Raw genomic sequence first — 15850 nt, forward strand, 5'->3', positions numbered from 1 at the left:
TTATTTATCTCAGATGACTGCAGTACGTTATTGATACTTAAAAACAACAATCTTCATTCCGCTTCCCTACCCCCATAGCCCACGTGGTCGATATCGTTTGATAATTCACTACGCAGTTAGAAACAAAAAAAAGTACCTTTGATGAAAATACATATAAAATAACCACTTCTCATCCCTCAATAGATAAAATTAAAAGTGAAAAATGAATTTCGAATTATAGGTACTACCAACTTCAAAATATGACAACATGTAAAAGATAAAATGCAACGAGATAGGTTGTATTTTATAAAAAATACTGACATCCCCAGCCAGTAATATGCTTACTTCCATAGGTGTACTAATAGCACAGAACGCAGTAAATCCCACTATATCGCTGAAATATATAGTAACGCATTCGAATTGCTCTGGCTCAACGAACTGCCCCATCATCAGTTGCATAGCTACTGGTCTAGGTATAACCTGATAAAGTAGTTCTTCAGATCTTCGCTTCTCCTGACTCAATTCTTCTGTTTTTTCATTGACTAACACCTCGAGATTATTAGCGTATTGCTCCATTCTTCTGAGAAGATCGTCTATAATATTTTCACCAAACTGCCTTTAAGAAAAGAAGATGATTAACGACTATTTTATTTTCAATATGAACCAATAGTCGGTACTTACTTCATTAAATTTCGTAAAAGGAGTCGAATTTGTTGAAACGTTGGTCTATTATCAGGATTTTCGCACCACGATGATACCATAAGTTCCGAAAGCTTTTCAGGACATTCGTCACTATGCACTAGGGGTCTAAACGGTGGATTCTCATGGGCTGCAACTCGGGAAACTATTTCTATCAGGAACAAAATAGTTTTAATTCAATATTTTACATTAAATCGTTCTAAGCATAATTTAAATTAGTCTCTACAGTTTAAGTTGAATGATATGAAAAAGAAATAAAGTTAAAAATTACACGTCGAACAACGTAACACATATATTTTTACAAGAGCCAAATAAGTTTGTAAGTAGAAAAATGTAAAATTAGAAATTCTGTTCAATAACTCTTTAATATTTTGTAAAAATCTTATTTTGGTAGCGATAATTTTTTTTTATTGTTGTTTATTAATACCCAAGACTAACTTTCACGTTTTCTTACTATTTTCTGATATACTTGAGTTTTGACGTTCTTAGGTATATCTTTCTTTCCAAATAACGTTGTTCTTAATATATTTAATAGTTATTGATTCATTTATCATCCCTTTGTCTTCTATTGTTACATACAGATACTTATAATTACTGACCTGTTCTAATTTTTTGATTTGCTTTACCATTATCATGTACTCTTTGTAATATAACTTTTTGTAATTATTTAAATGTCTTCCGATTCAGCTATTAGGATTATATTGTCAGTGAATAATGGTGCTTACATACTAACAGCGTTTTATCTTCAATTTCCCCTTTAGCATATATGTTTATATTACTGCTACATCATCTCGTGAGAATAATAATAAACTAAGTATTTTTATGTCGAATTTCATTATCTTATTTTTGTCTCGAAATCTATAGATTATTGATTGTTTTTTCTAAGAGAACAAAAAAATCATGTACTCTTTGTCAGCTCAAGTCTGGCTAATTGGCTCTGTCAAAGTCACTTTTCAGGAAAAAAATACCATTGACCTTATGATGTCGAAGAATAACTCCTGAACTATTGACAAATGTAAGATCTGGGTTTAAATCTAGATTATATGGAAGTTAATCTTGAGCAATGTATTCGTTAGTTTACCTCTTTGTGGGCTTTTATTATTTTTCAAACTTTGAAACTTTAAAACGTGATTTCACAGCAACTAACGGGTTGGTTAAAACAAAACGGTTATAAAAATAATAAACACTTCTTTCAAAAATTATTGATGATTTACCTCAATTCAATTTAATATTGTAAGGTTCAATTTAATAATTTGTAAGGGTTGCAACCCTTAGCATAGTTTTAAAATTGCAAGAATTATTTTTGCATAAAAATTGATATAAAAATAGACCGGGTGTTTGAAGTGTAGAGTTTTAGTGTTTTTCTTTGGCTCACCATGTATATAAATATAATACGTCTGCGGCGGTTATAAAATATCCTTACCATTGACACCTAATTCTTCACGAGCAGACTGAAATGGTCCGGCTCTAAGTATAATTTCCTCAAGGATTATTCCAAAGCTGTAAACGTCTCCTTTCTGTGTTGGCAGCAAAACGGGATTTGTATCCAATGGAATAAGTTCTGGGGCCACCCAAAGCATTTCTAAAGTAAAATATAATGTTTTTAAATACCTATTATATATTCATTTAGAATTAAAGTAAAGATGTGTATACCTTTTAACTTAATATAAACGAAAGCGATATGATTTATCTTTAGATGTTTTTCTGTCTAAAACTAATCTAAAACTAATTGAAAACGAACTCATTTAGACTTATTTATCCTATTCATATATTTTTATATAATAAACTATTCTAAAGATATTTTAAAAAGTACATGTCGAACATATCTGCAATTGCACAAATATCAAGCAACAGCAATCAAAATGGTTTTTAAAAAGGATAAAAAAAAGTTTATTTAATGTTTATAAACATTACAACGAACAGCCAACGAACAACATAGATAAAAAATGGCAAAACGTAAAAATGGCGATAACAGGTCCTGTGAAGAAAATTCTGACTAAAGAAAAACCAAAAATAAAGCAAAGGTGGATGACTGATAAGATCCTTCTTCTCATGGACAATCGGAGAATAATGAAAGGAAAAAACGAACAAAGGTATAAACAAATACAGAAAGAAATCAAAATAGAAATCAGAATAGCAAAAGAAGATTTTTATAAAAGAAAATGTGAAGAAATAGAGCAATTGCAGGCAAAACATGATATTTTTAATGTACATAAAAAAGTGAAAGAACTTGCAGGTACACAAAAACGTAAGCAGCCAAATACCCTGTATAATGTCAACGGAAACATAATAACAGAACTAAAAGAACAGTTGAAGACATGGAAAAACTATATTGAAGAACTCTTTGCAGATGATAGACAACAATCTGAGCTAAGTAACATACAAGGAGACGAAGGTCCAGAAATAACGGAAGAAGAAGTAATGTACGCACTAAAAAGAATGAAAAATGGTAAAGCCCCAGGTCCAGATGAAATACCAACGGAAATCCTTAAACTAATAGAAAAAGACTCGATTCACATTTTAGTTAAACTTTTCAATAGCATTTATACATCAGGAAAAATACCACAAGAATGGCTTTTATCCACCTTTGTTACTATACCAAAAAAGATAAATGCCAAACAATGCAGTGATTACCGTACAATCAGTCTGATGAGCCATGTACTGAAAATATTTCTGAAAATTATACACTCTAGAGTACACAGAAAACTGGAAATGGACATCAATAATACCCAGTTTGGATTCCGAAATGGACTTGGAACAAGAGAGGCGTTGTTTGCACTGAACGTTATGTCTCAAAGATGTCTTGACATAAATCAAGATGTATTCATGTGTTTCATAGATTACAACAAGGCCTTTGATAAAGTGCGGCATGATCACCTAATTAGACTCCTGACAGAAAAGAATTTAGATAAACGAGACATCCGACTAATAGCAAATATGTACTACAATCAGAAAGCAGTAGTGAGAGTAGAGAATAATACCACTGAAGAAATTGAAATAAAGCGAGGTGTGAGACAAGGGTGTATACTGTCACCAACCCTGTTTAATCTCTATTCCGAAGACGTAATGAATAGAACACTCTCTGAGCAATCCGTAGGTATTAAAATAAATGGTGTTAGATTAAACAATCTGAGATTTGCCGACGACACCGTTCTGATCGCAGAAACACTTGAAGAGCTACAGACATTGGTGAATAAGATAGCAGACTGCAGCGAAGAATATGGACTATCTTTGAACATAAAGAAAACTAAATTTATGGTAATATCGAAATCAACACGAAATGTTCAAAATTTATATTTACACAATGAAATTATCGATCGAGTTAGCAAATACAAATATTTAGGCACTTTTATAAATGAAGACAACGATAGCTCAGCAGAAATCAAAATAAGAATAGAAAAAGCCAGATCCATATTCACTAAAATGAAGAGAGTGTTCTGCGGAAGAGATTTGAGCCTTGAAATGAAACTTCGCCTGATGAGATGTTACGTACTTTCTGTGCTGTTCTACGGAATGGAGTCATGGACGTTGAAAAAGATTGATACCAAAAAATTAGAGGCATTTGAACTGTGGATGTATCGCAGAATCCTGAGAATATCATGGACCGAGAGAGTCACAAATGTCGAGGTCTTGAGAAGAATGAATAAAGAAAAGGAAGTCATATTTACGATCAAAAAACGAAAACTGCAATACTTGGGACACATTACAAGAGGCGAAAGATATGAACTGCTTCGAATAATTATGCAAGGGAAAATAGCAGGAAAAAGGTCCATAGGAAGAAGACGAAACTCCTGGCTAAAGAATCTACGGGAATGGTATAGCTGTAGCAGCAACGAATTGTTTCGGTCAGCAGTTTCGAAAATACGTATAGCCCTGATGATCGCCAACCTTCGGAACGAAGATGGCACTTGAAGAAGAAGAAACATTACAATCTTAAACAATAATCAATAAGCAATTTTGCTCTTTTTTAAACTACAACTAGTAAACAGATTGTCTTTCCAAGATAGAAGAGATTTTGTATATATAAATATTAATATATTTAGCGTATGACAATTTATTACACAACATATTATAATTTATTATCTAAATGATCGATGGTCTGCCTCTCGGCACCACAACCGCTTTTAGCAAAGATTCTCTTGTTCAATTTGTGAAGAGAGGAGGTTAAATCCTGGTGGAGCTTTTGTGATGGATGTATAAATTTTTCAGTATTGGGTTCATTCTGTCGATCTTCATCTTCTTTCAGTAGGGGATCATTTAGATATTGTTTAAACTCAAGTTTATTGTATCTCTAGTTGGTGGTTTTTTGGAGCGTAAGCGATGTGATTTGGCGTCAGCAATGTCTTTGTGTATTGGTAATTGCAGATTGTTAAGGATTTTTTGAAACTCTCTAAGTAAAGCATATATTTATCCAAAGCTTAAGCTATATGTTTGCTTGCTGTATTTCCCGCAGGTATACAAAAGTTTCTACTGCCCAGCATGTTATTTAAGAATTAACAGGCGACGTATTTAATGCTTTAAGCAAAATTTTACTGTTAAGATATGACCGATTTAGTTGTCTTACTCTTCGTACGAACTCCAAAATTAGTTCGGTTTACATTTGTTTATGGTCAATTTTCCGCGCTTGCTTTACTCCGAGATATTTGTACATATCATTTTCACCCATTACCTTGATGTTTTGGCCATCTTGCATATCGAAACCTCCGGGCTGAACCTTTCCTCTGTCTATATTTAGTATACGGCACTTGTCTAGTCCAAAATGCATATTGATATCATTTGAGAAATTTTCTACAGTTTTTAGCATCTGATCTAAGTGGTTTCGAGTGAAAGCCATTAATTTCAAATCAAATATTATCATTATTATTATATAACAAATGAGAACAGAGGAGCCAGCCCCTATTATGCCCAAAAACAAAAAAAATATTATTATAAAACTAATACTAATTACCAATTACAAAGTTACAATTAAGTACATCATAAAAAAATAGTAAAACAATAAATAAATCATGCGATCCTTAAATAACGCAGTCTTATAAATAAAATAAAATGCTCTCAAGTTTATTTTTAAAAATGTTAGCACTAGTTGCCGATATGGTGTGTTGATCTAAGTTATTCCAGATATTAAAATATTCTGTGTGGCAAGAAGTTCACCCTGGACCTTGCAGTAGTCTGTTCTCTCTTTAATTTGTAACGTTGGTGTCTTAATCTTTCGTCTTGATTTAAAGTAAATATGGTGTTTAGGTTCCCAAAATTATATTTTAAAATACAGAAAGACATAATTAGGTCACCTTGAAGACGTCGATTCTTATGGTGGAGAAAATATAGTGGAGTTTTGTTTGGAGTTTTTAAGTAGGTGACGATGCCAGAGCCATGATGATAGGTTACTCCTAATACATCAGAGCCTAGAATTCTGCCACTGCTTCGGCTATCGAACCAGGTCAATATTGTTAGAAATCAGTATTTTTGATAGTAGTTCGCATTTTTTATCAGCTTATTCCTTTAATACTGACAGAAGAAGTAAATAGATATACATTAAATGTGTTAGCTCTCCAAGAAACTAAACAAAAGGAAAATTTCACAATAGATATAAAATAATACATTTTTTTCAATAGTGGAGGGGATAACAGAATGTTGGAAGTAGGTTTTTATGGTGCACAAAATAAATAAAAACATAAACAGTTTTAGTCCAATTTTACAGAGAATGTGCAGTTTTAGAATAAAAGCATGCGCTAAGCGAGGAAAAGGAGGACGAAGAAAAAACAGTTTTTTATGAAAAGATTGTTAAGGAAGAAATTTATAAACCAGTAATAGGCATTTTTAGCAAACAAGAAATTACCAATTATAATGGACGAAGACTAATAAACTTAGCAACAACAGAAGGACTCTGCTATAAGCACAAAGTTTGCCCATAAATATATCCATAAACTAATCAAATAGACCATGTGCTGAGAAGAGACTAACAAATACAAGATCTTACAGAGGAGCAGATGCAATTTAACTCTAGAAGCAACCTTAAATATACAAGAGCTAAAAGAAAAAAATGCAGACAAAAATTTGCAGACAAAATTGCAAAACACTTCTTCTTTCTATGTCGTCCCCATTAACGGAGGTTGGCGACCACATTTCTAAAAGTTTCTCTGTCTTTTGCAACGTGAAATAATTCGTATACAGTCATGTTAGTCCAGGCTCGAATATTTCGCAGCCATGACTTCCTCTTTCTACCTATTCCCTTTTTGCCATCGACTCTACCCTGCATGATGACCTGCAGAAGACTATATTTATTATTCCTCAGTATGTGCCCAAATAGTTAATTAGTTAGAATAATTGCATGAACTTAGAAAGTTAGAATAATTGCATGAGCTTATAAAAATGAGAGGAAGAGGGAAAAAATGCCTACATACTGAAACAAATTACTCTCAATACCGGTATGCAAAAAAGGGGAATAGCCTTGCTGGTACGTTATACAAAATATTAGCGAAAAGTATTTAAGTGAAATTGAAAGCGTACACACAACAGATAATAGGGGAGTATCAATGTGGTTTCCGAAAAACTGATCAGTCAGAGATTATGTTTTTACATTGAGGTAAACTAACAGAATGTTCTATGAGTATAAAATTCCTACCCACTGTGGCTTCATAGATTTCAAAAAAGCATATGATTCAGTGAATCGACAAACGTTACTAAATTTATTAAAAGGTTTATAAATACAAAACAAATTAATTAAACTAAATTAATTAAACTAATAAAACGAAACGCTGTCAGGAATTTGTAAACTCAACAAGGTTTAAAGCAAGAAGACTCTTTGTCTACAACCCTGTTTAATCTGTGTCTAGAATGGTTGCTAAGGGATAGCAATTTAGACAGAAAAGGGACTTTAAGAACAAAGCGCTATCAGATATTGGCTTATGCGGATGATCTAGCGATTCTGGCTTGATCTGCAGATGTATTAAGAGACGTATGCAGTGTGTTACAAACCTCAGCAGAAAAACTCAACTTAGTCATTAATAAAAATAGATCAAAGTACATGAAATTTACAGTACCTTAAACAGGATTAAGAGATCCGGTAATCTTTAAAATCAACGAGAATGCAGATAACACATTAGAATTAGAACAAGTGGAGAATTTAACTTATCTGGGAACTAATATACACGAGAGCGGAAAAGATAACTGTGAGCTGGATGCAAGAATACAAAAATGAAATGTTAAGGCAGGAGGTTTACACAAAATACTTACATCTAAACATGTATCGAGACTAGCCAAAATACGAATATACAAAACAGTTTTAAGTCCTTCAGTCCTCTATGCAAGCAAAACATGGGTGCTAAACGAAACACAAGAAGCAAATATATATATATATATATATATATATATATATATATATATATATATATATATATATATATATATATAAAGTAGTTAGGTATTATTGACTGACACGTTATGTAAAATAAAGTTTTATATTGAGGTTGCAGTCATTAATAGGGCAGGAAAGTAAAACTCTTTGTTCTTTAATCAAGCTTTCGCAAAATTTATTTGCTTCTTCAGGATATGCTAAAATATGGTATCAGTAAATACAACGAAATTAGAACTAAATAGCATTGTATAAAACTAGTAAAAAAAAAAAAACTTACAACATGAGGTTAATCCATTAAATTTTCAAATTTGCAAAACATTAAAACTTAACTTATTTTAAAAATTATACAGTTATGTAAGTACAATATTCCAATTTAATTTAATTTTGTAAAAATTCATTTTGACATTGATTAATTTATGTCAGAAAGACACTCGTTTCTGTTTATTATATTTTTTATTGTTGATAACTAGCTCTTGATTGTTATTATGGTTACGTACAAAGTGGCGCCAAATATGAATATTTAAATTTTTTGAAATTCTAATATTTATAGTCAGAAAATCTAATATTGGAAAATTATAGTATTAATTTTCATAAGACAGAATGTAATTATAGATATTGCTTAGTTTATCAATATCAGTTTTTTTATTAACGCATTGATATTTATTTATGCATACCATTTCTAAGAATTCTCTTTTATTTAATTGGTTTTCGCGTCTTAATATATTAGTTTCATTGAAATTAAATGAATGATTTTTATTAATTGCATGATCTATTAATGCGAAAACCAATTAAATAAAAGAGAATTCTTAGAAATGGTATGCATAAATAAATATCAATGCGTTAATAAAAAAACTGATATTGATAAACTAAGCAATATCTATAATTACATTCTGTCTTATGAAAATTAATACTATAATTTTCCAATATTAGATTTTCTGACTATAAATATTAGAATTTCAAAAAATTTAAATATTCATATTTGGCGCCACTTTGTACGTAACCATAATAACAATCAAGAGCTAGTTATCAACAACAAAAAATATAATAAACAGAAACGAGTGTCTTTCTGACATAAATTAATCAATGTCAAAATGAATTTTTACAAAATTAAATTAAATTGGAATATTGTACTTACATAACTGTATAATTTTTAAAATAAGTTAAGTTTTAATGTTTTGCAAATTTGAAAATTTAATGGATTAACCTCATGTTGTAAGTTTTTTTTTTTTACTAGTTTTATACAATGCTATTTAGTTCTAATTTCGTTGTATTTACTGATACCATATTTTAGCATATCCTGAAGAAGCAAATAAATTTTGCGAAAGCTTGATTAAAGAACAAAGAGTTTTACTTTCCTGCCCTATTAATGACTGCAACCTCAATATAAAACTTTATTTTATATATATATATATATATATATATATATATATATATATATATATATATATATATATATATATATATATATATATATATATTATATCTATATATAAATATATCATCGTCATCATCACGTAGCGCTACAACCCTAAGTGGGTCTTGGCTGACTGTACAACTTTTTTCCAATTTGTTCGGTCTTCCATCAACCTAGGGTCAAATGGAATGTTCATTTTCCGGAGATCTGCTTGGATGTTATCTCTTCATCGCATTCTGGGACGTCCGAGTGGTCTTTTGCCTGTGAGAATCTCTTCCCATACCAGTTTTACAAGTCTATCGTTATGAGGTCTGTGCACGTGGCCTGTCCATCTTAGTCGCTGTGATTTAATTTCTTGGTTAATATCGGCGTCATTGTAGAGTGCTTTTAATTCGATATTGGTTCTGATCTTATACTGGTTTGTGGTGATGTCATGGCGAGGTCCGAAAATTTTTTTAAATATTTTTCGTTCAAAGCGTCTGAGCTTTTCTTCGTTTGCTTTGGTCATGGTCCACGTTTCGCATCCATGTTATTACAGGTCTGACGATGGATTTATAGATTTTGATCTTTGAACTTCTTGTAAGATTTTTTGATTTTATGAGCTTATCCAGTGCGAATAGACAGCGGTTTGCAGATTGGATTCTGTCTTTTATTTCTTCAGTAACATCGTTATCAGCTGTGATTACGGCCCCCATATACTTAAAACGTTGTACTTTTTTAAAATTAAAGGTGTTGATCGTCACATTTTGTCCTATTCTGTCTTTTTGTGTCGTTTTATTTATACACATATATTTCGTCTTCTCTTCATTAATCTTCAGCCCTACTTCACTTGTTGCTCCTTCCACCTTGTTGAAGATATCTTTCGTGGATAGGATGGAGTCTCCAACGAGATCTATTTCATCTGCATATGCGAGTAATAGCTTGGGACCTTGAACCGATAGCAATTCTGTTTTTATTTCGGCCTGGCTTTCTCTAATACAAGGTTAAAAAGTAGTGGAGATAACGCATCACCCTGTTTGAGTCCACTGTTGATTTTAAAGCTGTCAGACAGTTTATTATTTACAGGTACTTTAGATATTTCACCCTCCATATAGACTTTGGTCATCCGAATAAGTTTCTTTGGTATTGAGAGCTCCGCCATGGCATTCCATACTTGGCTTCTTTCTACGCTATCATATGCCTGTCGAAAATCTATGAAAAGATTATGTATGGGCCTGTTATACTCCCAACCCTTTTCTAGAAGTTGTCTCAGCGTAAATAGTTGATCTATTGTTGATCTGTTTTCCCTAAAACTGGCTTGATATTCGCCTAGGACATTTTCAGCATAAGGGATTAGTCTACTAAGAATGATGTTTGAGAGGGTTTTATATGCCGTCTTTAGGAGTGAAATTCTGAAAATCTGAAACATATTTCAGAAGTTCTGCTGGTATATCGTCCGTACCCGGCGCTTTGTGATTTTTCAGCTTATTTAAGGCCTTTTGGGTTTCTTCAATGGAGGGATTTTTGACGGGCATGTCCGCTGTGATATAGATCTCTTCTTTGTGCTGTTCTTCCTGTATTATGTTTAGAAGGTCCCTATACTGCCGTCCTAACATGAAAGGTCCTATCTGCAAAATTTAGGTTTTGAGAAAATCAAGTTTTTGTTTCTTTTCATTGTATAACGCTTGGTAATTTAAAGAAGTCTTTATGTTTTATTTTATATATTATGTCAGAGAATAGAATTTAATTGCTAGTCAGAATTTTGTTTTATTCTTTCCAGATTAGTCGATTTTTGATTAAATTGCCACTTAGGACAATTTAGCTTAGTGTATCTGAAGTACGTTTTTTTGTATTACTTACTAAAATTGTCCTAAATAAAACTAAAATTCAAATTAACTGAACACTTTTAATTTTATTATACTAAGTTTTATAAAATAATAGAACAAAAAATAGTATTCCTCAAGAATGGAGATCAAGGGAATGGGAATTAATTTATGAAACACAACACTAAAATTAACAACCAAAGTGATAACAAATAAACTGAATGAAATTATAACACAGCCAGAAGAACCACAAGGATTTAGGTCGGGAAGATTATGCATCGACGCTATATTTATAATGAGGCAAATGCAAGAGAAATCATTAGAATACAACAAACCGGCATATCTATGTTTCGTGAACCTTAAGAAGGCATTTGACTGGGTTAAACTAAAAGACGTTATCCACTTACTGTACGCAAGAGAAATACCTCCAGGAATAATCAAAACGATCAAAAATATCTACCAAAAAAACACAATAAAAGTAGAAGAACTAACCGACCCTATTGTAACTGGCAATGGGATAAGGCAGGGATATTCTATGAGTCCTTTATTATTTAACCTGATTATGGATGAAATAACTAAAAAAGGATACCAAATGGTAGAAAAACAACTTAAAATAATCTACTATGTAGACGACGCAATACTGATCTCTCAAAGTGAAGATGATTTACAACTTAAGCTGCACCAATTTAATATAATCGCCAGAAAAATGTTAATTTACCCAAAAAAGACAAAATGCATGCTTACAACAGCAAATTTACTAAGATGTAAATTGGAGCTGGAAGGTAAGATAATAGGAGAAGTGATGGAGTTTAAATATCTAGGCATCACATTATCTAGCTACGGAAAGCTCGAAACTGAAAAGGAAGTTCAAGTGAATAGAGCAAACAGTGCCGCATGCTGCCTGAATGAAACAATATGAAGAAATAAAAACATCGGAAAAGAAATGAACGACAAAATTTACAAAACAGTCATCAGACCAATAATGGCATACGCAGCAGAAACAAGACATGACACAGAGAGGACAAAGGGGATGTTAGAAACAGAAGAGATGAAAACACTTAGAAACATTGATGGCAAAACACTATGTGATAGAGCTAAGATAAGATACAGAGTACAGAGATACAATGTATATGCAAGGTGAGGTACATCAGACAAAGTAAGAACTGTGTAAGAAATAGAAGAGTAGAATGGAACGATCATACAAGCCGAATGACAACAAATAGAGTAGTAAATACGGCAAGAGACGGTTCCCCAATAAGAAGACAATCAGTTGGAAGACCACGAAATCGATGAGATCAGTAGGAAGACCACGAAAACAATGAAACGGTAACTTACTGGAGGTACATTGAAAAACAGACAGAGTCATGTCTATATAAAAAGAAGAAGAAGTTTTAAAACTTAGTACACAATTTACATCCTAATATATGTAACATAAATGATAATAGTTAGATTCGAAACTAGAATCCGACTCATTTCCATTTATATTATTATCGAATTTATTGGACGTCCCAGGTGCATAATCTGGATCATTCTCGCTTTTGGCTAAATACCATACGTTTACACCTATCGCTGTTCTGGCTACTACATGCTGCATTGCTACAACCAGAAAATATTGACGCATGTGCGTCTATATCTTTTGCTACTACTACAAACAATAATTACGATCAGTTATTGCTTATACCTAAGGTAACATTATTAAACTTACCCTTCATCCATTTCTCACAATATCTTTACTTAAAATACCAAAAAGCATGAGAGTATTCCCAATGTCTGACAATAAAAAATTTTTGTTTCCCCTTTCCTTAAAATCCCCTTTTTAATTAATTATTTGAAGTTATGTTACACACATGCTTATATCATACTAGGCAAAAATTGTCCTAAATGATGCCGCTCAGTATAAAATACTAGCTTAAATAGTCCTAACTGCATTTTTAAAGTCAAAACGGACAATTTTTCTTAGTATATGTGAGATAGGACAATTTATATTAGTAAACATGGCTTTTTAGTCAGTTAGGACAAACCATTTAGGTATATAATAAGGCACTTAAGACGCTTATAGGACAATTTCATTTTGTACATACATAGATAATATGTTTACGAATGCCGTGAGCCAATAAAGTCATTTTACCAAATTTTGCAGATAGGACTTTTCATGTTAGGACGGCAGTATAATACTCTTTCTATTCTTCAGTTACTTCTTTACCGTCGATTATTATACGGCCTCGATTGTCTCTCAGCGTATGGATGGAATTGGTTCTATGTCCTCTTTTCTCAGAGAAGAAAACGGAATTTCCCATATATATGGGAAAGGAAAACATTGAGAAGGGAGAGGTATATAAAAAAAGAATAAATGCTGAGTTGATATATATAATCTTGATATCATGTAATGTTTGTTTTACTAATAGTTGTATAGATCTTAAAACATAAATTATTGTTTTAAATAACTCCATTGTAATACTTACTTCGAAAGAATTCACTATCTCGTATTATCTGATTTGGGGTTGTTAGGGTTGAAAGTCCAAAATCGGATATTTTTAAAACAAATCTCCCATCGATCAAACAGTTACACGAGCGTAGCTTACCGTGAACTGCAACTTCCGATTGATGTAAATAACTCATGCCCTAAAAATAAAATGACATAATACCATATATTTTAAGAAAATATTAAATGGAAAAGATAAAAGATGGTTATCGTAAAAAGAAGAAGAAACTAATGCTAATCAGATCTGGGTAAAACAAAAAAGAATTTTTATAATGCAACGCCAAAAAACTTTTTAAAATAAAGTTATTTCTTACAATTTTTACTTTAACAATGGAAACTTGCAGTAATATATCGTGGATATTTACCCAATACCGAATATTAAAGTACTCGTAATGTAACTTGAAGATACTATTAAGTAAGTACCTTTAATGTACCATTCCGTAACAAGTGACCGAGACAGGAGACCGAGACAAGCGACAAATAGGCGAGAACGATTGTGGTCTCTTTCTGTTTGCTCTCAATTCTATTATATTAAGTTAGTTCTGCAGCCCAAGACAGAGACAAGCAAAAAAGACTGTCACCTATATGCATGATACTATAACTAACAAGGATACAACTTAGAATTCTGAAAATATCATGGACAGAACACGTCACAAACAAAGAGGTTCTGAGAAGGATGAACAAAGAAATGGAAATTTTAAATTCAATAAAAACAAAAAAATTGGAATATCTCGGACATATTACACGTGGAGAGAAATACACCTTGCTCCAACTGATCATGCAGGGAAAGATCCACGGAAAAAGAAGCATAGGGAGGCGTAGAATGTCATGGCTGCGCAACCTGAGAGAGTGGTACGGATGTACATCAAATGAACTTTTCAGAGCAGCCGTCTCAAAAGTTCGAGTAGCTATGATGATTGCCGACCTCCGCCGCGGAGATGGCACTTGAAGAAGAAGATAACTAACAAGATAAGTCAACGCGCATGTTCTTGCATCTCTCTCGCACACCTGTGACGTAAGCCCGAGACAACTTTAATGATGTTAAGTTCATTGCTCTATCTGTTGCTATCCTGTGTGCTTCAAAACGTAGTGAATGAGATTTTTATTTATTCATTGATGTAGTAAAGACTTTGTATATTATATTGTTAAATAAATTTTGTGGTGAAAACATTAAATTTACTGTGTTAATATCACCTAATTTATATATCGTACGCAACTTCCTCTCGACTACCTGTAGCTACTTTATGAAGAAGACTAATTATTTGGTTGCAATGTAGCGTGCAGTGGTGGTGGGTTGTTTAAACAATTATAATAAAAAAAGTAAATCTTTTTCGAAGTGTCGTTTTTTTGTGTTTCCTAGAGACAAACAAATGCGTAAGGTATGGGTCTTTATGGGTCTTCAAGTGTTTTCAGCGAGACAAATTTAATGTAGAAACCGCGAGAATATGATCAAAACATTTTACAGAAGCTGACTATTGTTTAAAAGAAAAACTATAGTGGAATATTACTACTAATAGTATAATTAATTATGAAATTGTCACTGAAGAGATCTTTTTCTTGCTAAACCTTCCTAGTGGTGATACAGAAATTAACTCTGAAGATTTAATTGACAGTCATCAAGATTTTATTAATTCGAATATAAAAGACCTGGAATTTGATGGATTGGAAAATTTAACCGGTTAGGATTGCATTTAAGTTATAAAAAAAAAGATATACTTGGATATATTCCGGACGCTAACGATAAATCGTTCACTTGGGTAAACCACGTTTCTGAGGGTGCTTTACTCAAACTAACACTGGAATTTATAACTAAATATCGTGAACTGGAACATATTTTTCGTATTTATAATGGCAACAAATTAAAAATAACTAAAAATTAGTTAAAAAACCTAATAGAAGCTGCAAAATATGTAAATGTTAGCGAAAATGTAAAATTACTTTTTTATATGTAAAATGTATTTTAAAATACTAATTATAAATAAAAATATTAAAGATAATTACAATATCCTCAAGAGAAAAATCACGAAGATTGTAAAATAAATGTCTAAATGATATTCATAAAGTCTGAAGTAGGACCTGCTTTTCCTTATGATTCAAATTTTTTACATTTTACCGGTCTT

General features: G+C 32.0%; 1 protein-coding gene across 1 annotated transcript in view; it reads right to left on the reverse strand.

Annotated features, from left to right (window-relative positions):
* The window catches only part of LOC140449022 (atrial natriuretic peptide receptor 1), a 270323-nt gene that overhangs the window by 36803 nt on the left and 217670 nt on the right, over positions 1-15850 (reverse strand). The window contains exons 14-17 of the mRNA XM_072542164.1: positions 13711-13870; positions 2102-2260; positions 661-829; positions 325-595 (exon numbers count right to left, since the gene is read on the reverse strand). Coding sequence (XP_072398265.1) covers positions 325-595; positions 661-829; positions 2102-2260; positions 13711-13870 — 759 coding nt within the window. The remainder of the gene's footprint in view (positions 1-324; positions 596-660; positions 830-2101; positions 2261-13710; positions 13871-15850) is intronic.

Source organism: Diabrotica undecimpunctata, chromosome 8 (genome assembly GCF_040954645.1).
Source record: "Diabrotica undecimpunctata isolate CICGRU chromosome 8, icDiaUnde3, whole genome shotgun sequence".
NCBI classification, from domain to species: domain Eukaryota; kingdom Metazoa; phylum Arthropoda; class Insecta; order Coleoptera; family Chrysomelidae; genus Diabrotica; species Diabrotica undecimpunctata.